The 20,971-nt window shown below is 47.6% G+C and overlaps 1 protein-coding gene across 5 annotated transcripts in view; it reads right to left on the bottom strand.

Moving 5' to 3' along the window:
* The window catches only part of SOCS7 (suppressor of cytokine signaling 7), a 31,274-nt gene extending 10,827 nt beyond the window's left edge, over window positions 1–20,447 (bottom strand). For 4 of the 5 annotated variants that reach the window (XM_045837383.1, XM_045837384.1, XM_045837385.1 and 1 more), the window contains exons 1-7: window positions 19,300–20,447; window positions 12,659–12,723; window positions 10,249–10,353; window positions 9,687–9,788; window positions 8,685–8,815; window positions 7,997–8,165; window positions 4,634–4,762 (exon numbers count right to left, since the gene is read on the bottom strand). In XM_045837383.1, coding sequence (XP_045693339.1) covers window positions 4,634–4,762; window positions 7,997–8,165; window positions 8,685–8,815; window positions 9,687–9,788; window positions 10,249–10,353; window positions 12,659–12,723; window positions 19,300–20,261 — 1,663 coding nt within the window. In that variant the 5' untranslated portion in view covers window positions 20,262–20,447. The remainder of the gene's footprint in view (window positions 1–4,633; window positions 4,763–7,996; window positions 8,166–8,684; window positions 8,816–9,686; window positions 9,789–10,248; window positions 10,354–12,658; window positions 12,724–19,299) is intronic. The other variant, XM_045837387.1, reaches the window with a different exon arrangement.
* Window positions 20,448–20,971: the final 524 nt, after the last annotated feature.

Genomic DNA, 20,971 nt, shown 5'->3' with positions numbered 1-20,971 from the left:
CAACGAGGCTGTCCTGCCTCCAACACCTGCTGTCCGAGGGAGAGTTTATTTAGCCTGGGAACCTCCCAGGGGTCTTCTGCAGGACACCCACCGCACCTCGACTCCTGGCCGGCCTCTCCGGCCCTCCAGTTCTCCCCTGCTCACTCCGCCCTTTCAAACCGAAGGCTTACATTTGCAGCGCGGCAGCCCCACTCCACCCGTGTGATCAGCCCTCTCCTCACACAGCATTTAAAAGACAAGAATTCAAACATGGATTTCTCTTTTAAATATATTTAAACTGCCCTGGCTGGTGTGGCTCAGTGGACTGAGCGTCGGCCTATGAACCAGAGTGTACTGCAGGGAACCGGTCTGTGTGGCAATGGCACGTGTGGCTCAGCCCTGCGTCGGAAACCGGCAGGAGCGAAGTGGCGGGCAGGAGCCAGACCCTCGGACTGGTTTCCCCGTGGGAACCAGGCCCAGAAAGTGCATCCAGACTGTTATGGCTTGCTCTTGCTAAAACTCCCTCACCCTGGTCTGAAACAGTAGATGTTTACTGCCTATCTTCAAGGTAATTTCCAAAGCCTGTGTGAATTTTCCCAAGGACAGAGCTAATCAGCTCGCCACCTTTCCCAATAACATTTGTTATTTTCGTTCCCTTGCTTGTGCCTAAAATGTAGACAACAACATCTATGTAATAGATAATAAATCCTTCTTTGATGTAAGACCCGAGAGAAACAATAAAAAAGCCTGTCCAGGCAAGGGTCGGGGCGCTCTGCCCTTGAGAGTGTGGCCACAGGACTCTCATGTTAAGAGAATGCCTGTACCGCGTCCCTTTTTCTCCACAGGACTGCTGTGGTCTGTGCATTTGTTCTCCTCTTCAGCCACAAACCACGCAGACTCTGCGGGATGGAGTCTGCAACACCAAAGGGTCGCTGGTTCGATTCCCAGTCAGGGCACATGCCTGGGTTGTGGGCCAGGTCCCCAGTAGAGGGTATATGAGTGGCAACCACACATTGATGTTTCTCTCCCTCTCTTTCTCCTTCCCTTTCCCCCTCTCTGAAAATAAATAAAATTTAATATATATATATATAAAATTTCATCATATATTTCAAAATATATATATATATATATTTTTTTTAAACTCAAGTGGCTTCAAAAACTATTTTGGGTCCAAATGCCTCTTTGAATTACTCTTTTGCTCATATGTTTTAAAAATATTCTTTAGTGAGTAAACCTATGGCCAACAGAAAGCTTTTGGGGATTGGCTGTAATATTGCTAAATTCAACATGATGCTTCAGAGATAAAAGTAATTTATGGATCTAATTATTTATTCTCAAAGATGCAGTACTACAGGACTTGTGCCTAAAGAGATCAGAATAAGCAGCATACAATTATCTGATTGCCTACTTGAATTTTAATGACTATACATTCTTGCCTCTTTTATGGTGTTACTTTCAGCCTTAGGTACACAAATAGCAGTTTGAAACCTGTTAATTCTCTGATGTTCCCTGGTGTCGGCCTGACCATTTACTGTTTGCCCCCTAATGCGGCAAACGGCTGGAGCTCTCCCATCCACAGCCTGTTAACAGAAGGGGTGAAAATGGAAACAAAGCCAAGGTTAGACACCAGCGCAGCTAAAAGGGAAAGGGCGAGGGGAACAGGGATCATCGGGAACTTTCCTCTGGTCCTCATGCCAGGGGTGCTGGGCACAAATCCAGTTACCAGCTTCTTCATTATTTTTCCTTCCCCCAACACGGACCAGGGTAGAGGTGAGAAATCTCTTCCGGGTCTAAGACAGGAAGACGTAGGTCTTTCTGCCACACCAACTGTTCCCTGAAGCCCAGGATTATCTAGCCCAAAATGTCAATGGTGCTGAACTGAGAAACTGTGGGGTACAAGGAAGGTGTACCACTGAGCAAACAAGTATAACCTCAATGATGACAAAAAGGAAGTGACTGGTTTCCTCCGAGCTGATTCAAAGTGTGATTAAAAAAACAAAGTATTTTATCTTCATGCACTCCACAGATGGTAAAGACTCTCCCAACTAAGGGCATGCTCCCTAACGTGCTAAGCCGATCGCATCCTCTTTTTGAGACTGCTGCCTGGTGTGAGGGGCTTAGGTTACCACTGTGAAACGGACCAGAATGAAATGTAATCGGTGACCGCAAACTTGTTATGACCACATTCTGGTGCTATGATGACAAGAGGTAAAGAGAAACCAGCTTCAGGAGCCATCACTTTTACCAAGGGTCCCTTCCTCAGATGCTAATTATTCTACTTGTTCTAATTAATTCCTTCTTCTGCTCCTTATTTGTCACCATCCAGAACTTTCCCAATGGGCCTAGCTTTGTGACTCCTATCACCCCTGGTGTCCCTTTAACACGAGTCTGGATGCCCTGCCAGTGTATCCGACTCTGGATTTGAGCCAGAGAAAACCGGACTTTGACTCCTAGCTCTGCAACAAACTGCACCTCAGTTTTCCAATCTGTTGAAAGAGAGAGTGAGACTGTAGTATGCTTTCAAGGATTCTGTACGGGTTAGATGAAACGATACCTGGCCCCATATGGGCACTCAGTTATCATCATCCCAATGTGAACAGAGTCTCCTTTTCAAATCGGCTAAGTTGAAACCCCTCGTACAGGATGGCAGAGCTCAACCTAAATGCTGCGACTCCCTCTCCCCACACCAATTCTTGCCTCTGATTGCCTCACCGAATGCCTAGACCTTTATGACCAGCAAAGGAGGGCAGCCAGCAATGGTAAAGGAGAACCCTGGCTTTGCCTTCTCTGTCCCATTCCTTCAAAGAGAGGTCACTTTGGGTCCAGGGACAAATACTCACTGTCCTGCCTTCTCAACTCGATTACACTTTTAAGTGCAAACAGATATCTTACTTGCAGCCTTCACCACAGAAAGACACCTTCCACTAACAAACACAACCCTGTCTTCTTTATGTGTCTCTGCGAACTCTAGTGCTCCCATTTGCTTACTGCTCCTTCCTCCCACAGCAGACCGGCGGTAAACAAAGCACAGGATCTGCAGTTGGCTGGGGCTGAACCCGGCTTCAGCACCGATCAGCTAAGTGACTGTTAGAGTAACTTCACTTTTGAGTGTCAGCCTCAGTTTACTCACTGGCAATATGGAAATAGTCTTATCCATAAATAACAGACCAACCTGTCAGCTAAAGAACCTAGAGAGATGTCAATGAAGAACCTGACAAAGTAGCCGGCACATGGCGATTATTACAATCTCTAGCCATTAACAATGTTAAGAATCTTAGTTAAAATTCCTGCAGACAGGGCACACTTTTGGAATCAAATGAGCCATACTCGAGGGGTCCAATACTCCACGAATCAATACTCTACAAGGAGATACATCCCCAGACTCCAGGACCCTTGGAGAGGGTCTCCCTGGCTCGCCCACGGGGCACTGGCCTGCCCGTGCTGGTCACTGCCATGCCTCGTATTGACTTAACCTGTGCTACTGCCTTTATCTTCCCGCCTGTTTCCCCTTTGAGGCAATGAGCTTTCTGAAGGCAGAAATGTGGCTTACTTTCAATACTGAGATACAAAGTAAATGTTTGTTAAATAAATACTCCCCAAAGCTACAAACTTTAAAAATTGCTAAGCAAAGTCAATTCCTATAAGAAAGGGATTCTAACTTTTCCCTCTAACCAAGTCAACTGCATTAGACCCAACTGTGTTGACAGCACTGAGGCAAATACTAAATGAGGTGAGAATTAACACAGTTCGCACCCCGTCAAGCCTTATTTAAATCTCGAGATTATAAAACACATTCCTGTAACCTGGCTCAATCCTGATGTTCTGCCTGAGGCTCCCTGCAACTTCTTTTTAGAGCAATTCCTTGGCACTCTGTTTGTTTAAAAATGTTAATTTGATTCAATGGGAAAGCATGGCCTTCTCATTTTAAGTTCTATTTGTATTTTACAGATGCCTCAATTTACATGCTTTTCATTATACTTTTCCCAATACTTTAAAGCACATTCCTCCACACCACCCCTACCCCCACTTCAGTAGCTATTACACAGACACCTCCCTACTCAGTGGGCAGGAAGACTGTATAACCACACCAGCCAGGATGAGAACTGCCCAGCGTAGTTCTCCCAAGTGGAGAAGAGTTTTTGTATTCAACACCGGTAGGGATATGGCTGCTCTTTAACAAAACGTTTAGTAAGACACGGACAAAACCCAGAGCAGACTGCCAATGAATTCAGCATCCCTGACCCTTACCAGTGCCCTTCTGGTGAACACTCTCTTTACCTCCCTGGTTCTGTGGAAATGACACAACTGCTCTCACCTCTGTTTCACATGTGGGTGTAAGACGCCTGGACCAGGGACAAGGAGACATCTCTGGGTGCAAATATTCACATGACGCCTGGACTTCAGAGGAAGGGTCAGTTTCCTCGTTCATGTGGTCAAAGAAGCAGATTCCTCCTCAACAGGTTAAGGGATCAATGTATAAGCGTAGGGGATTAACCACTGGACTTTAGAAAGAGCACTGCTATAAAAGCCAGGATAAAAGGCTTTAAGTAAGTGTGGCTTTTTTTTCGGGGGCGGGGGGGGGGCGTTGCATTTTGATACTACACTGGGCCATACCCAAGTAAGTTAAATAATCTTATAATCACTACAGCCTTACCTGGAACCCTGGATCTCAAGAAGTAGAGAAATTTCCCATTCTTAGAATGCATGATGGCTCTCTTAATGAACTCCACCACTGACTGGCAGCGATCCTCAAACTTGGGATGACACCACAGGCTGAACGTTCCTGCCATGGAAAATTAAGAGGAGGTGAAAATGTAGAACATTTTTAAAAGATCTGGGAGGCTGGTGTGCACATTTTCATGATTCTCACTGTTCGGAGGGCGAGATTTCATGGGGAAGCTGAGTCGGACAAAGGTCCCTGAAGCCAGCTGGTTCACCTGTTACTGCTCGTCCTATCATTAGTGAAAAGAAAGATATTGCCTTTGATAAGGCATACATTAAGTCTTACAAGGCTTTTGTTAAAGTAAAAAATAAATTTAAGTAAAAAAAGATATAAAAATACTTGTTGAATTTCTTTTAGCAATATTTTTTCTGATATACCTCCTTGGGCAAGGAAAACAGAAGGAAAAACAAATGGGACTACCTCAAGCTAAAAAGTTTTGGCCCAGAAAAGGAAACCATCAACAAAACGAAAAGACAGCCTACTGAGTGGGGGAAGATATCCACCAATGATACATCTGATACAGGATTAATATCAGAAACTGATAAAGAACTCATACACCTCGACACCAAAAAAGCAAACAACCCAATTAAAAGGGGGCAGGGAGCAAAATAGACACTTCTCCAAAGAGGAAATATAGATGGCCCAAAAGACATATGAAAAGATGCTCAATGTAACTAATCATCAGAGAAATACGAATCCACACCACACTGAGATACCACCTCACACCTGTGAGAATGGCCATCGTCAACAAATCAACAAACGACAAGTGTAGGCGAGGATGTGCAGAAAAGGGAACCCTGCGCACTGTCAGTGGGAATACGGATTGGTGCAGACGCTGTGGAAAACGGCATGGAGGTTCTTCAAAAAATTAAAAACAGAACTGCCTATGATCCAATGATTTCACTTCTGGGTATATACCAAAAAAAAACCCAAAACCCAAAACACTACTTTGAGAGAATATATGCACCCTTATGTACACTGCAGTGTTATTTACAACAGTCAAGATGCGGAAGCAGCCCGAGCGTCCATCCGCAGACGAGTGGACGGAAAAGCTGTGGTGCACGTGCACGAGGGAATGTTCCTCGGCCATAAAAAGGAAGGAAACGGTAACCATCCGTGACGGCATACAGGGCGAAGAGGGTCTTCTGCCAAATGAAATAACTCAGAGACAAGTACCGTATGATTTTACTTACACGTGGAATCTAAAGAACAAAACAGAAACAGACTCATAGACACAGAGAACAGACTGACGGTTGCCAGAGGGGAGGGGAGTTGGGAGGCTGGGTGAAAAGGTAACGGGATTAAGAAGTACAGACTGGCAGTTAACAAAACAGTCACGGGATGTACAGTCCAGTCCAGAGAATACAGTAAAAAACACTGTAACGCTATGTACGGTGTCGGCAGGTACTAGACTCACCACGGAGCATCACTGTGTAAGTTATGTAAATGTGTGATCACTATGCTGTCCACCTGAAACTAACACTGAATGTCAACTGTAACTGAAAAATATTTCTAAAAGACTGCCATAGCAAAGCAAGTTTAAATGGCATCACCCTCAGGAAGATCTAAGTCTTCAAGTACTCATAGGACAGTCGAAGAAAGACAAGAAGAGTTTTGTGGGTATGACCCATTCATGTATATGTTGGGCACAAAAAAATTCTAAGTCTTTTCTTTAACTTCTAAAATTCCACACCCCACACGTTACAAAGATCACCCCAAACTTCAGAATCCCACAGGTGAAAGGGAATTTGAACTCCTGTGGCTTGAAAAACTCCCCAGACTAAAGCTCTTAATCCAAAGACTCACCCACAAAGGGGGCACTGAACCCCTCAGGAGAACTGCAGGTCTAAGTCTCTCTAGCTGCTCTGACAGTATCACTTAGAAAGATGAAGACAAATGCTCCATTGCAAACCGGCAACTAAAAGGCCCACAAGGCTCCTATTAAAATCTCCACTTGTTCGAGGAAGAAAAGTCCCTTTGAACAAAAAGTAACTGGAGAACCATTTGAAAGCTCTCTCTCATTCCTGGCATCTCACCTATCAGGAACCCAGAGGTCAAGCATTTATTCATCATTCCCATCGCCTAGTCATTTAACATTTTAATAGGTTTATAAAAATACTTCACTCTGAAATGCTTTGTTTTCCATTTGTTTGTTTGTTTGTCTGTTTGATTTTTGCTTTTAGGAACAGCAGGGAAATAGATAACCATAGGGTAGACAGCTGCCTAACTAACTCTCAGGTCTTCAGACTAAAGTTCCTTTCTCTTCATGCATCTCTAAGGTGGAAGTGGGAGCAGAGGACCATGGACAAAGCTATGCTGACCTTAACAGCCACTTCCTGCCTCATGAGAGAAGCAAATCAAATAAATTCAGCAGAGCATGGCTGAGAGCAAGAAAGACATGGTGGTGCCTCAGGAGAGCGTGAAAGGGACTATCACTTGAGATGAATGTCCAATACAGCACATTTAAGGCGATCATATGTGAGAAGAGTGTACAGGATGGGAGAGGCAAGTCCCCCAAATCCTCAAAGTTCTCTATACCTTTACAATTTATAGCATGTGCAGGTATTTCAACAAATGATATATCACCCAGCCCCACGGCCAAGGCCCATCACAAGTGTCTGGCCCGTGTCACGTAGAGGATGCCCTGCTGTGAAGTGTGTGTTTAACAAGCCGTGTCCTAGATACTATGGCAGCCCTGAGCACAACGTGACCACAGAGGAGGAGGTGCCACCCGCGAGGCCGACAGGCAGTCTAAAGCATGTCGATTCCACAAACTCTCTGAGTTCTAATGACCATTTCCTAAGAGACGACAAAGCTGACCAAGAAAGGAATTATCATCATCGTGCGGACTGGCAGAAAAGCTAATGTGACTGTCAGGCAAAGAACTCAGAACAGAACAGTACAGAATCAACACTAAATTCTCCTCTTCGTATATGATTTAATAGAAAGTATCTCTAGATGCTAATTATGAATAAAGCTTGGGAGAACTTGTCTAGGTTATTTTTTCCTTCTATAGAGTTTTACTGGCTTTGTTCTGTTCTTCAGCAGTCTTGTTCAGGCCCTTCTGTTTGGGAAATAAGATGCTGAGAATAAATTTTAAAAGGAACCCTGACTCTCTTCCCTACCCCTGCCAACTGTTCTTCTAGTGGCTGAAACCAGTGCTCGTATTAGCATTCAAGTAAGTCTATGAGATTTTTTCCCCTACTCACACTTCCATTTCTATGAATTCTTCCCATGAAAAAGTCAAATAGCAAAGGCAGAGAAAGGCCTCCTTCCAACACCAGCACCTCTTACCTCTGTAGTGCTCCATTCTAGTATGGTGGGTGATTCCCTGGGATCGAAAACTGAGGCTCAGGATGTAACGAGGATCAGAGCTGTCTCGTACCAGGAAAGAACCGTCTGGCTTCCCTTTCAGCTTCATCTCTGCATCTTCCCAATTCATTGGTCCCCAATACCAACCACACTATCAAAGATAAAAAGGGGTCAAGTGGTTAACAGAACAGAGGAAAGTCAGAAGGTTCAACACAGTCCATCTTACTGCAGGAGAACCCTTCACTTCCAAAGCATTTCAGTGGGGAAAAGCTATCAGAGTGTCTTAACCACCGGCAATAAACGTCAGGTTCATTATACTTTTAGCCCTCCAAAGTTACAGAAGACTAAGTCTACAATTCCATTACCAAGGCCCTTCTACAAAGAAGAGAAGAGGGGCCTCTGTCAGTTCATCTGCCACAATCGGCTTCGACTATGCAAACACTTCCCTACAGCCCTTCCTTATCACATTCAGTTCCACCCCCTCCCACCCAAGACTTAATTTGATAATGTAATCTATGGAACCGATAAGAGTAGCATATTGTTTTGTCACTATAAATATAGAGACCAGGAAACTATTCTTCCTCTAAAAGCAATAGAAGGGGAGCCAGGCATAGAACAGGGGAGGGGGGAGGGGGGAGAAGGCGAGTTCCTGTGCTCAGGCGCCACCTACCTTCTCTAACTCTCGAAGGCTGGCTGCAAAGCTGCTCGCGTCAGGCCGGTAGAGGGGACACTGGAGGTGTTGGGGGGGCTGGCTGTGCAGGGACTCAGCTGCTCGGATGGGGGCGATCCGGGGAAATGCATCTGCAGAGCAGGAGAGTGGTGGTCACTCGTTTGCCCTCAGTGCTCCCAACCAGAAGTACACCCTCCCCCCAAAACGAAGATGCTAACTGAAGAGGGGCAAGGTGTTAGAAGCTAAGCTGGAAAGGGTGAAGCCAAAGCAGTGGGGAAAAGCTGGATGGGCTGGAACAAAAAGCTGTGTGGGCTCGTGTAAGCTGTGAAGGATGGGTGGGGGCACTGAACCCCGGGAAGGGGTGGGGAGCTGCTCACTAACCTGACTAAGGTGACTACTTCAGGGCCTTCACCAGCCTAGAGCGATTCCAACTTCTCCCACCTCGAGGTGAAGTGCCGGTAAAGCAGCCTTGGAAATAGTGACTCGCTTACTTGCCCAGGAAGTGTAACGATTTTGCCAAGCAAGTAGAAAAGAATGCCGATTCCACTCAGTTTATTCCTTGGGTACTGGAGGCCGGCAAAGCGGGTGTGGGCTACTAAACGCTTGGTACTTATTTACAAGGCTGCAGTCAGTAGTAAAAGTTTAGAAAAAACACAGAACTTTGAAAACCAGCAACATATTAAACCTGCTCGCTATCCTGAAATTAAGGCAGTTTCCTCAGTGACGTCTACTCAAGGATTAAAAAAGTCTCAGCAGCAAAAAGACAAAAAAATTAAATAGTCTTTTATTTCTAACAAAAATCAGATTCAACTCCATAAATAAAACGGGTTAGAAAAATCAGTTCTTGGCCTCATTTCCAAGGAGTTCTGGTCTAGCCAAGGGGATAAAATTTAAGCTTTCCCTAAGTTCTGTTATTTCCATAAATAGATTTCTCCCATCCTTCAAAAGTTTATTACTTTGTGCTCCCGACTCTTGCAAGTCTTGCCTCTCAGCTAAGCTAACCTGGGGCATGGGGTGGAGGAGGCGGAGGTAGGGGGAAAGACTGCAGGGAAGACCCCATCGGAGCCACAAGGACAGATGTAGGCAGCGTCCCACTGATATCATCTAGAAGAGAGAACAAAAGCAAAAGGTTCAGAAATATGAGCACAGAATGAGCAAGGTGGAGCAGAGGAGAGGGAGAAGGATCACCAGGCTGCCCTCTGGGGCAAGATGGCCCAACCTTCACCCTGTCTTTTTGCACAAAGGGCAACAATCATCTTAACCTGCTTTCCTCTGCTTGAAAGCAGGAAAGTAAGGATATTCCTAAAGCAGCCCACTAGCTGTAGATTAAGGGCAAGATAAATCCAGATCTAATGAACACATGGATAGTAAAGGCTGTAATAAATAGCATGCAGGTGAGAGACCTATTCAACTGCTTAGGGGGATGACAGGGTGCTGAGAAAGGGAAGGAAATAATAGGTTCATCATTAGAAACCCAGGAGCGCGTCTGGCTCCTAGCAAAGAACAACAGGTCGCAGAGTTCCCCCCACACGAGGGCAAGAGGGCCGAGGGGAGGAGACTGTACCTAGGAGGCTGAGGCTTCTTCTTGGAGGAGGAGGGGGAGTTGGAGGGTGCGGAGAGGTCAGGCCCCGCTGAGAGATGTCCACGTCCACAAGCGACACTGTTTCACCTGAGGGATTCACGGAGCAGGCATGTTAGAGAGCACCTTGCCCAGAGCCGAGGCCAGACCGCAGAGAAGCAAAGGGCAAGCAAGCAAGTCAGAGGTCCATGGGTCTCAAAACACTCAAGACCTAATGCTCCCAGGGCTGGAATCCCCTCTAAAATCTAGGAAGTCAATTTTCAACTTTACCATTTCCTTGCCCAGTTAACGATCAAGGATTCTTTAGGACAAAAACACAGCTTGACAGTGGAAAGGTCAACTAATTGTACTAATTGTGGTTTTGCCACTGACAATATAACCTTAACCGAGAGGTCTTATTCATTCAAATGGGAACCACACCATTTATTTTTCAGACGTGTACACCAGTGTCTGCCTTCAGGGACAAGGCAAGCAGCTTGTAACAAGCCAAATGGACATGGGGAAGACAGAGTGCCAGAAAAATGTAAGAACTGTAGGGTACACTGAATGCAAATGAAGGTCCCAGTGTTAGCCCCAACTTCGTCCTAAATGTTCAGTCACAAGAGAACCAATTTCAGATATCAACCAGTTCCTAACAGCTAAGGCTCCAGAGGTTGAAAAGTGCATTCACAACCCTAACAATTAACGACTTCCACAGTCGGCCTAGCCAGGAAAGCTTAGAGGAAGCTTCTTGGTAGGAACCTGATGGGGGAGCGGAGGGGAATGGCACGTGGTTTCTCTTTGGTTCCCAGACTGTCATACAGTTCTGTCCTCTGCCACGAATGTTTCTTCTTGTCTCCCAGCCCCAACCACCCCCTCTCCACAGAGTCACCTGAGGATGAAGGGTAGTTTATTAGTTACAATCGACAGCCTAAAATAGATTTGTTTTGGAAGGTCTGATCCACAGGTGAAAACTCAGGATTTCTCTAATTGGAGGGTGTTATTTCCAACACCTTTTATTCAGGAGGCTAATTTGAATTAGCCCCTCAGCTAGATTTTATTATTATAAATAGAAACCAATGTCTCTAAAAGGTCTGGAGCTGGGCTTTCAGAATCTAATAAACATTTTTTTAAAAAGTTCTTGAACACTCATTAAGATAAGCAGAAAAGCTCTTCCCAAAGTCATCAGTGGAAGTTCTAGGAAGCTGCACTCATCACACAGTTCTGTAACTGAGAGCCCAGCGCTGCAGACCGACGCCATGAGCCCAGACAAGCGTGGCTCCTGAAGGGCCAGCGAGGCCTGGCCTGCAGGTGCGGCACCTCCCCAAAAACCTGCAATTCAAAAGGGCTAAGGCCGCCTGAAACAGTAACACCAAGCCCAACACTACAAATGTGGGCGTTCCTTACTTTAGAAAGGAAACAATTATTCACGAGAAAGACATATTGCCAGAGGATCAGATTCCTTAATTCTGGGCTTGAGCCAAGAACAGAGACCTCCGTCCCCACCCGTGCCCATCACAAGCCCTGCCTCACTTGTTCTGATGGCTCAGCGCCACCTCTGCAGTAATGGGGGTCCCACCAGCCGACTTCACAGCTTCTGAAAACGTCTATTCCCTAATCATAATTCTTGCAACCATCTTTTTGAGGGACACAATACCAAAAGAGTTTGAAACTGAGATTTTTTTTCAGAGGCTTCTCGGCCACAACCAGTGAGCACTCAGCTGTGAGACTCCGGCGGTGCGCTGATGACCCTCTTTCCTACAGCTCATTCGCAAGGGAGCTTCACGTCCGACTGACGTAACAAAAGGTCTCCGTTTCTGAAAGAGTTCCTCATTAAAGAGGAGGCAGTTGCCCAAACGACATTCAACCACTTTCCTACTTTAGTAACTTGTGTTCCTCCTTGCTGCGAGAGAGACTTAAATTAGATATAATGAAGAACTCAAACAGCTGCAAGAACTGCCAGCCCCTAAAATGGGTAAGACAAGAGTTCATGTAATCCCCTTTGCCCAAAGTCTTTAAAAATAGACCGGATAACCACGGGTCAGGTTTATTAGACAATGCATGAACTCCCGTGGAAGCAGGGACAGGCACTGAATGTCCTCCATGCACTGCGAACCTATAAATTTGTAATTCCTCCTCTTAATTTATATGTGATGACCCTGAACTGAGCACTGCATAACTGCCAGGGCCACCTAATTACCGGCAAGCCGTCACTACTCAAAACTATAAAGCATCCGAAGTCAAGAACACATTCCACGCCGTAAAAATAGCCTCCCTCCAAACCCAGCAGGCACGGAACGAAGAAAATAACTGCGGACAGGCCTGAAGCTCCCTCTGAGGTGCATCTGTCAGCGTTTCCTGACAGGTCTCAGGACAGCGCTGCTTTTACACACTAGAAAAAAGCCATCACCCTTACCTGTGAACAGGGGGCTGAAGGAGACCGGAGAAAAGGCACTTTGAGTTCTCGTCAACCTGGGTTTCCTAGGGGGTGACAAAGCACACATTGAAATCACTACAATATTCAATTCCAGATGCACTGAGAAACCAAGCAAACCGTAGTCATTGTCAGCAACATTTTTGTAATAAAATCTAAAATTTCAAGGGGGAGAGTAAAATAATTAAGGCCATTCCTTAAACAAGTCTGATTACAGAATTCAGCAGGCTGCAAAGCAATGAGAAATCCCTTTGGATGGCTCCACACCCAGCACGCTAAAAGAGTCAAGCACCTCGAGTGGCAAGCAGCGAGTCCATTTCTAGAGGAAGGAAGTCAGCTGCACAGTGGGTTTTCACATGTCAGAGCAACCGCTTTCCCTCCGGGCCTGCCCCTTGGGACAGGAGGCCCCAAAGGGAGCCAAGGGGCATGTTTGGACTCGAGACCAGCACTACAGGATGCACATGTCATCTTCAACCACTAAGACCTCTGATTTCTGCACAAATGTCCCCAAGCCGTGGGTTACAACCACCAGCTACCAAGGTGCCCGCTCAGGTCAGGGGCCCCGCCTGGCACCGGAACGAGGTGGCCTCTTCCCCTTTCCGAACTGCCAGTCACACGGCTCCCCCCACGACTTCTGCCTGATGCTGCTCCAGCGAACCAGCTGAAAACCCAGGTCTCCCGTGAAAAGATACACAAAAGGTAACTTTACTTTGTACCAATTTCAAACATCTTTTCAGAGAGAAATGAAAGAAACCTAAAGACTGTGAAGAAGACTTTCAGGCTAAAAATGTGCTAAGCTCAAAAATTCCATCTCAAGATGGCTGAATTGACTATAAGGGAAGGCAAGACTTGTGGAGGAGGCAGGGATGTGCTGAATCTTGACTGTGGTAGAGGTCATGATGAATATATATCTTTATCAACATTTATAGACCTAGACACCTTAAACAGGGGAGTTTCAGGTGGTATATAAATCATTCCTCAATAAACCAGACTTTAAAAAAAAACCTCCCACCACCGACATCAGTGCCTGACTCCAGACCTTATAGCTGGCTCCCTTTCTCAAATTACTCTCAGCCAAAGGACTAAGCGAAACTTCACCTGCGCCAGAGGAGGGGGAGGAGGAAGCAAAGAAAATCCTATTTAGATTTATTTGATTTTAGAAGATCTTTATGCATTTATGTTTTAACACATGTATCTGAGGTTCTCAGAACACACTTCAAACAAAATTTGAAAACCATTATGTAAAGATCTTAGAAATAGCCAGGGTGTTGGATTTGCTCTCCTGGCCCGTCTCGCACTCCCCCTGCGACCCCCCGCACGCCGAGGCTTAAGAAGTCTAATGACGGCAGCCCCGGGAGAGGCACTGCATCCCAACAAGACACAAGCACACACGGTCCCTCTGTTGTGAAAGTTGCTCGTGACAGTCTGCAGCTTCGTTCCAACACTCCAGAGGGCTGAAATGGAAAGTTAATTCCCCTGGACATGAACTTTAAGACTGAAGAACTTCCAAACCGATTTTTATTTGATAACTGTGGGTACAACATTAAACTCAGAAAGTAGAAACCTAAAGCACTGGCCTTTCAGAGGGTTCACACCTCAGCCACTTGGCCGTTTGCCTCTTTTCAAAGGAAGCTGCATTACTCTGCCATCTGCCCATGCTGGGGACGAATCTCTCCGGTGCCAAGCACTGAAGAACGGCAGTACCCAAACGCACACAGCTTGCAGGGGCCTTCTCACTCCACTTCATCTTCTCCCCCGCCCCCAGCATTCTGAAGAAGAAAATCATAGTTTCTAGGATCTGGAAAAAGAAATACATATGAATCTAAATCCAGGCAGAGCCATTTAAGAGCCCTGGGATTTTTTTTCCTGGCAAATAAGGGAGCCTCAGAGCAGGAAGCTTGGAGAGGGAGAAGGTCTAAGAGGCTGAAAGGCTAATAATAAATGAGTGCTTCCTTCTCTCTTCGGGGAGATGCTAACTGAAAATCCAAAGCAGTTTCTGTCTCAAGGATCCTGAGAGCATTCTAATGGCAGTCACTCGAAAAGACCAATCTAGCCGACTGTAAAAAAACAAAGCAAGGGAATGATTAACATAACACTGAGGATGGCGGTTATGGTAGCTGTGGAGATGTAATCAGGAAGCAACACACAGGGGTCTTCAAAGGTAACTCATAGCGTTACTCATATCTGCTAAGCTCAGAGATGTATACCTGGGTACGCATTTGATTATTATTATGTTGCACACACTATATACACATCCTTTTGTATATATGAAACATTGAAAATGATAGAAGCCCAATCTCGGCTGGAAGTGCTGTTTTTCGGAGAGCATCACGAAACATATGGATAACATTTTTAACTAACCTTTCTATACCACACTCCCATTTATTTTATTCCTCCTCAGGTCACCCTGATGAGCATTAGGGTGCAAAGTTAAGCTATGTGTATCCTAGGAAGCTGTGTAAAAGCTAAGAAGCAGAAAGACTTGGAGGTAGGGTGGAGCAGGATTTGGTAGTCTGTGCCTCAGGTGGCAGAACAGGACAGGGGTGGCAGAAGACCTCAGGCAAAGGTCTTCATGGAGGCTAAGCAGTCCTTTATGTCAGCTGTGCATTGCTTGTGCTTCCTGTAACAAAGAGACAGAATGCCTCTGTCCATTTCCACTCTGCAAATTGCTAATTGTATGGCAACAGATCTGTGGGATAAAACTTAAAAGCATTCAACTAGATAGGCTGATGACACACTCATAAAATCATTAGCCACTTTGCAAATTCCTCGAAACCTAAAATATAAACAATGAAAGAGTAAGGCCCTCCCTTCTTGTCCATTAATCTCTTCTATTAATGTCCGAAGACTTACACATGCTCTTTTCAAAAGTGACTCCCAAACGAGAATGTCCAATTATCAGACTTTACAGCCACACTTTACCTCTGCCCCTGCTGAGCACACAGTGCCAAGTCGGCCAGCCTGTGCCATTTTCAACACGTCATCAGCCAGTGTCTGCTCGTGTGCTACAGGCACAAAAACCATGTGTTCATTTCAGTTCCAACACACAGACATCTGTGCAGCAAGGTCAAATCCAAAACTCCATCATAAGCCAACTAAAGAACCTATGAAGGGAACTTCCAGGGAAAAGCCAGGTGGTGTAGTCCAAGGACTAAATTGTCAGGAATGATGTTAGCAGGGAAAACATTCAGGAGCAAAGACACAAGGCTCAAATGGATAGAGATTTCTGGAACCAGGCTGCTCACTCCAAATGAGAGCCGCCAACCTCAACCACTGCGTGGAAAGCAGCCGCAAAGATCAGTGGAGCACAGACCCAACACCCAAATGCAGGGTCAGGACTTCCTTCCCGCACCGCAAATCACTTTGCTCTTGGTGTGTCATGTTATTTCTTAGAAATACCCCATTCGGACCTGAAGACCCACGGAAACAGAGAAGAGGGTCTCTCATTTCTGCCAAGTCTGTCCATGGCAGCAGGGCCTCAAACTGATGCCAAGGCAGCTAGCTGCCTCTTTCCAGAACTGTATCTTTTTTGCCGCCCCCCCAAAATAGATAGGAAACCACCACAGAACTATTCTCTATTTTTCCACATCACAACTATGAAGATCCAAGGTAACAGCTCAACCATTAACTCAGGAAAAATAAAAACTTAAAAAACGAACAAGGTGCCCATTTCCAACCAAGTGTGTATGTATCATGTGATGATTCAAAAAAAATCAGATCAAATGCAATTTCTCACCAAATATAAAGGAAGACAATCAGCTCAACATATGTGAAACAGAAAGGGGAACTTTACTGGTTTTCCTGAAATAGCAATTCTGTATTACACTGAAGCCCACAGGCATCAAGCCCAGCTCTGTGAATTCCAACATATGTGTTAGAGGCCTAGCCCAGTTCTTCACAGCAGAAACCTGATTAGCTGGTGAGCCCATCTCTTCCTTGCTTCAAAAGAGTTCTCTAAGCCAACTCATTCTAGAATTAAGACTCAGAATATCCAGGTAGGTCCATTTAGCACACTCTAAAGCATCTGAAAGGAACTAAAGTTTTGTTTAATGTTAAAATATGCAAACTGTTAAGTCTTACGAAATGATTGCAGGAAGTACTTTCTAGCAATAGCCGCAGGCAAAATGTTAGGAAGAGCACAGAGAGCCATGCCCGGAGGTTCCTGCACAAGCCCCAAATTATACAGCAAGGCGTACAGAGACTCCAACCAACGATAAAGAGGAAGGCATACACACCTTCTGGCAAGAGACTAAGGTTGCTCACAGCTTCCAGGTTCTACCAGTTAAAACACGAGAACAAGCTAAAATTCCAAAGCCATCCTTGTTTCCAACAGGGCGGACTGACTTAGGAGGTGCAGAGCCACAGAAATCACAACCGCCACGGCCAGACTTAACCAAGTTTCTCACGGCTGCAAGGCTGCCAGCAAGACTGGCACATAGTAAGCTGTGTAAAAGCTAACAAGCAAATCTAACAGCACCAAATCCTAAGTATAAAAATAAAATCACCAGTTCAATCTTATTACTTCTCCAAAAGCACAAGATAGTCCACCTCCGTTTCCCTTGGCTTCACTCTATTCCTACAAGGACGGGTAAAAGACAGGAATCGTTCCCATTTTCCTGATGAATAAAAAGGGAGGAGCGTGAAGATGACAGAACTGGCCGGCATCCCACAGCTGATGCTGGGGTTCTAAATGGAATTAGATGTTCACAGCCTGTCCCACATGCTGCCTCCTAACCGCAGTCAACTGCACGTTCGTACACAAGCACCTCGCTCTTCCCCAATCCATCAGAGAAAGCCCTTGGACCAAAAAATGTAATTCTCCAGTGCCCTGAACTAAGCTTTTCAGAGCTACAGCCCAATTTGCTCTGCAGCAGAAATCTGTATTGTGCTTAGTGTGAAGGTTGGTGACAGAGCAGCCAATGACCATTAAATTCTGCTTCCAAAGGCAAAAAACCGTATAATGTTATATGCCTTTTCCACTTCCTAATCTATTAGACGGAGCAGCTAATTTCACGCCACACCTCCTATCTGGCGTGTCTGAAATCTTAGACCAGGTCCTGGTCAATATGGAACAAAGGCAAGACAAACCACAAGAAAATCAGCAATCTATCCTATGTCATTACCCACAGCTTCAGTCCTGCCCTCCCCCCGTTATGAGGAAAATTTCATCTACACCGGTTAAGTGGAGCATCAAATGCAGAGCCTACAACAAAAAAGCTGTTTCAGCAGCCACACACTTTTCCAGACCTGCGCATGAGTTCTCTGGGAGGCAAATGCAGAAACGTAGATCTACCGGAAGGGGGTAACGTGTACCAACTCCCTGGGGAGCTCGGGTTTGGTCTGATCCCCAAGATGAGACCCTGGCACAGCTGTTCGGAAAGGGCAGCAATGTCAAACTGACCCACACTCTCCTTTTGAAGTACCCAAGTTCCCACATATAGATGAGTGGTTCCCAGTCCAGGCGATACCTCAGGGCCAACCGGGGAGCTTTTTAAAAATTCAAATTCTTAGCCCTGGCGGGCGTAGCTCAGTGGATTGAGCGCAGGCTGCAAACCAGGCATCGCAGGTTCAATTCCCAGTCAGGGTACATGCCTGGGTTGCAGGCCATGACCCCCAACAACTGCACATTGATATCTCTCTCCCTCTCCCTCTCCCTCTCCCTCTCCCTCTCCCTCTCTCTCTCTCTCTCCCTTCCCTCTCTAAAAATAAATAAAGAAAATCTTTTTAAAAATTCAAATTCTTGGGCCCTAAGAGGTACTGACCTTTGCCCAAAGCTCCCCCAATGATTCTGGTGCACAAAGTTCTCAATTATTCGCCTCACCCCTTCAGCAGCACAAACCACGATGGCAGTTACCACAAGGTAAGTCTCATTTCATGGATACCAAAGTGGACAGCTTTCTAAACCAATACACAGATCTCACACTGGATGTCAGACAGCAGTTCCACCCTTCAGAAGTTCAGAAAAAAAACTCAAAGTCTAAGTTGAGAAGTTTCATCAGTTGACCTAGAACTCACGCACCAATGCCTATACCTCATACTTAGTTCTCACATGGGCTTGATAGCAAAGCTATTTTCTATTCTCACTGACAGTGGCCCACAGGCTTGAGATTCCAAGTACATCTAGGAGACCAACCAGGGAAACATGAAAACTTGCAATAGAGCTGCCCAACTGACCGTGGGCCTACAACTCTTCACATCATTTGTACGCATGAGTGTGAAGGGGGTGGGGTGCTGGCACACGGAAAGACTAATAAGCAAGGTGGTCAAAATGCAACACCAACATTCCCTCCCAAAGGTCCCAAAGGCCAAACGGGAGGTAACAGTATACAGACACCTTGGGAAAACTTGAAAAGCTGGGCCAGGGTAGGGGTGGGGGCACGGTTTCAAATCATCTCGGCGCTAGAGATGCTAACCAGCCGGGAAGTGTCAAGGGGAATGAACTCAGAGCGAAAGCCGTTTCCCATAATTAGCTCTGGCCTAATGAACGATGTCACCACTTTTAGCCCCAATTCTTTGCCTCCTTATGAAGGCCATGTCATCAGAATTGTCGGGATCTTGTTAGAATAAAAGGGAAATGAAACAAAAAAGGGAAGTTTGTCAGTCAGCACCCCCGCGGGTCTCACCTCCCTGCGTCCTGCTCCCGGCCGGCAGAGCCTCCCACGGCGGTCAGGCTCGCAGCTGAAGCAGCCAGCTCTCCAGAAGGCCTTTTGCCGGCCCCATACCCGCCACCGGAACCACCGCTGGAGCTCTTCGTGCGAAAGAGGCGACTGAGGCGGATTTTGAGAGAGCCCTTCAGAGAAGGGCCCGCGAGTGGCCGGAGGGGCCCAGGGGGAGGAGGGGGCGGGGGCGGCGGCTGCTGCTGCTGCTCCCCTCTACTCAAGCGCCCTGGAGGGACCAAGTCCTGCAGCGGGAAGGGCACCGGGGGTAATTCAGGGCCTGGGGGCTGCAACAGAAGCCGGCCGCCTCCTCCTCCGCGGCCCGGGCTGCTGAGCTCCTCTTCCGAGCAGCTGTTAGTCTCCAGGCTCTCGGCCTCCGACTCCAAGCCCTCCAAGACCAGCAGCGCGTCGCTCGTTTCCGTGGGGTCCTCCCCGGCCTGCGGGGCGGCAGCAGGCGGCTGGGGCTGCGGAGGGGGCGCCTGCGGGGGGCACGGGCAGCAACCCCCATTAACCGTCTTGACTCCCGGCCCCGCCGGCTGCCCGAGCCCCAGAGCTGCCAACTGCGCCTCTAGTCCAGCAGCCGGGCCCCAGGTCCGCTCGAGCGCCAACCCCGGGGGCAGGGCCTTGGGGTCCAGGGCACAGCGGTGCCGGGGACATAGCAGTTCCGAGGGTCCCGGCTCCGGGGCCGCCTCCGCGTCCTCCTCCTCCGGCGGCCGACCCACGTTGCGGAACACCATCAGCTGAGGCGGCCGGGAGCCCCGCGTACCGGGCCGTGCAAGGAAGGGTGGCGGCGGGGGGCCATGGCCCGGGGGCGGTGGCGGCGGGCCTGGCTCGGGGGCCGCCTCTCCATAGCCGAGCAGGCGGCTCAAGACGCGGTACGAAGCGGCCGCTGCCGCCGCCTCACCATCCCGGAGCTCGGCCCCCTGCATCGGGGAGAGGGAAGGAGGGCGGGAGGCAGGGAGCCGGGCTGGGGTGGGGACTAAGCCGGGCCCCGCCGGAGCCCCGCCCGCCGCGGGCCCCGGAGCGACAGCGCTAACGGCCGCGGCGGCCTCTGCCTCACAGAGGGGGCGGGGGGCGCGCGGAGCCCAGCGCGAGCGCAGGCCGCGCGCCGCCGCCGCGGAGGACCGCCCCCCGGATGGCATCATTTCCGGGAGGCTGTGGCCACGCCCCTGTCCCCAGGGTGTACTGCAGCCGGCCTCCAAGGAGCGTGACGTCACGCCGGCCTGGTTCGCTATTGGCCGTGAGCTGCTGCTCGCCTGGCTGTTGGTCACCCGCCTCGACCCTGGTTTTTCACTTCCCGGGCACTCAGGCCCAAGCCACCCATCCCGGGAAGGTGGAGCCGCTCTGGGAGTCCAGGTCTGCTCCTGGAAGAGAGCCGCTAGCCTTGCGAGAAACTGGTTCTCGCCCCGCCTGTGCCGCCTGCGATCTGTGACCGAGGCGGAGTCATTTCTTCATTGACAAACTGTATCACCCCTAGCATCCAGTAAATATTTATGTAATGACACATGAATAATATTCTAAGACTCAGAGGTGTGCTGATAAATGTTGAACAACTGATGCCCTGGGGGGAGAGGGGAATGTATGTAAATATAGGTGCATATACTAATGCACCTATACCCTAAATTTTACTAGTGTAAAA

Source organism: Phyllostomus hastatus, unplaced genomic scaffold (genome assembly GCF_019186645.2).
Source record: "Phyllostomus hastatus isolate PE091 unplaced genomic scaffold, TTU_PhHast_1.1 phas_contig_210, whole genome shotgun sequence".
Classification (NCBI taxonomy): domain Eukaryota; kingdom Metazoa; phylum Chordata; class Mammalia; order Chiroptera; family Phyllostomidae; genus Phyllostomus; species Phyllostomus hastatus.
This window is presented reverse-complemented; position numbering and strand designations above follow the sequence as displayed.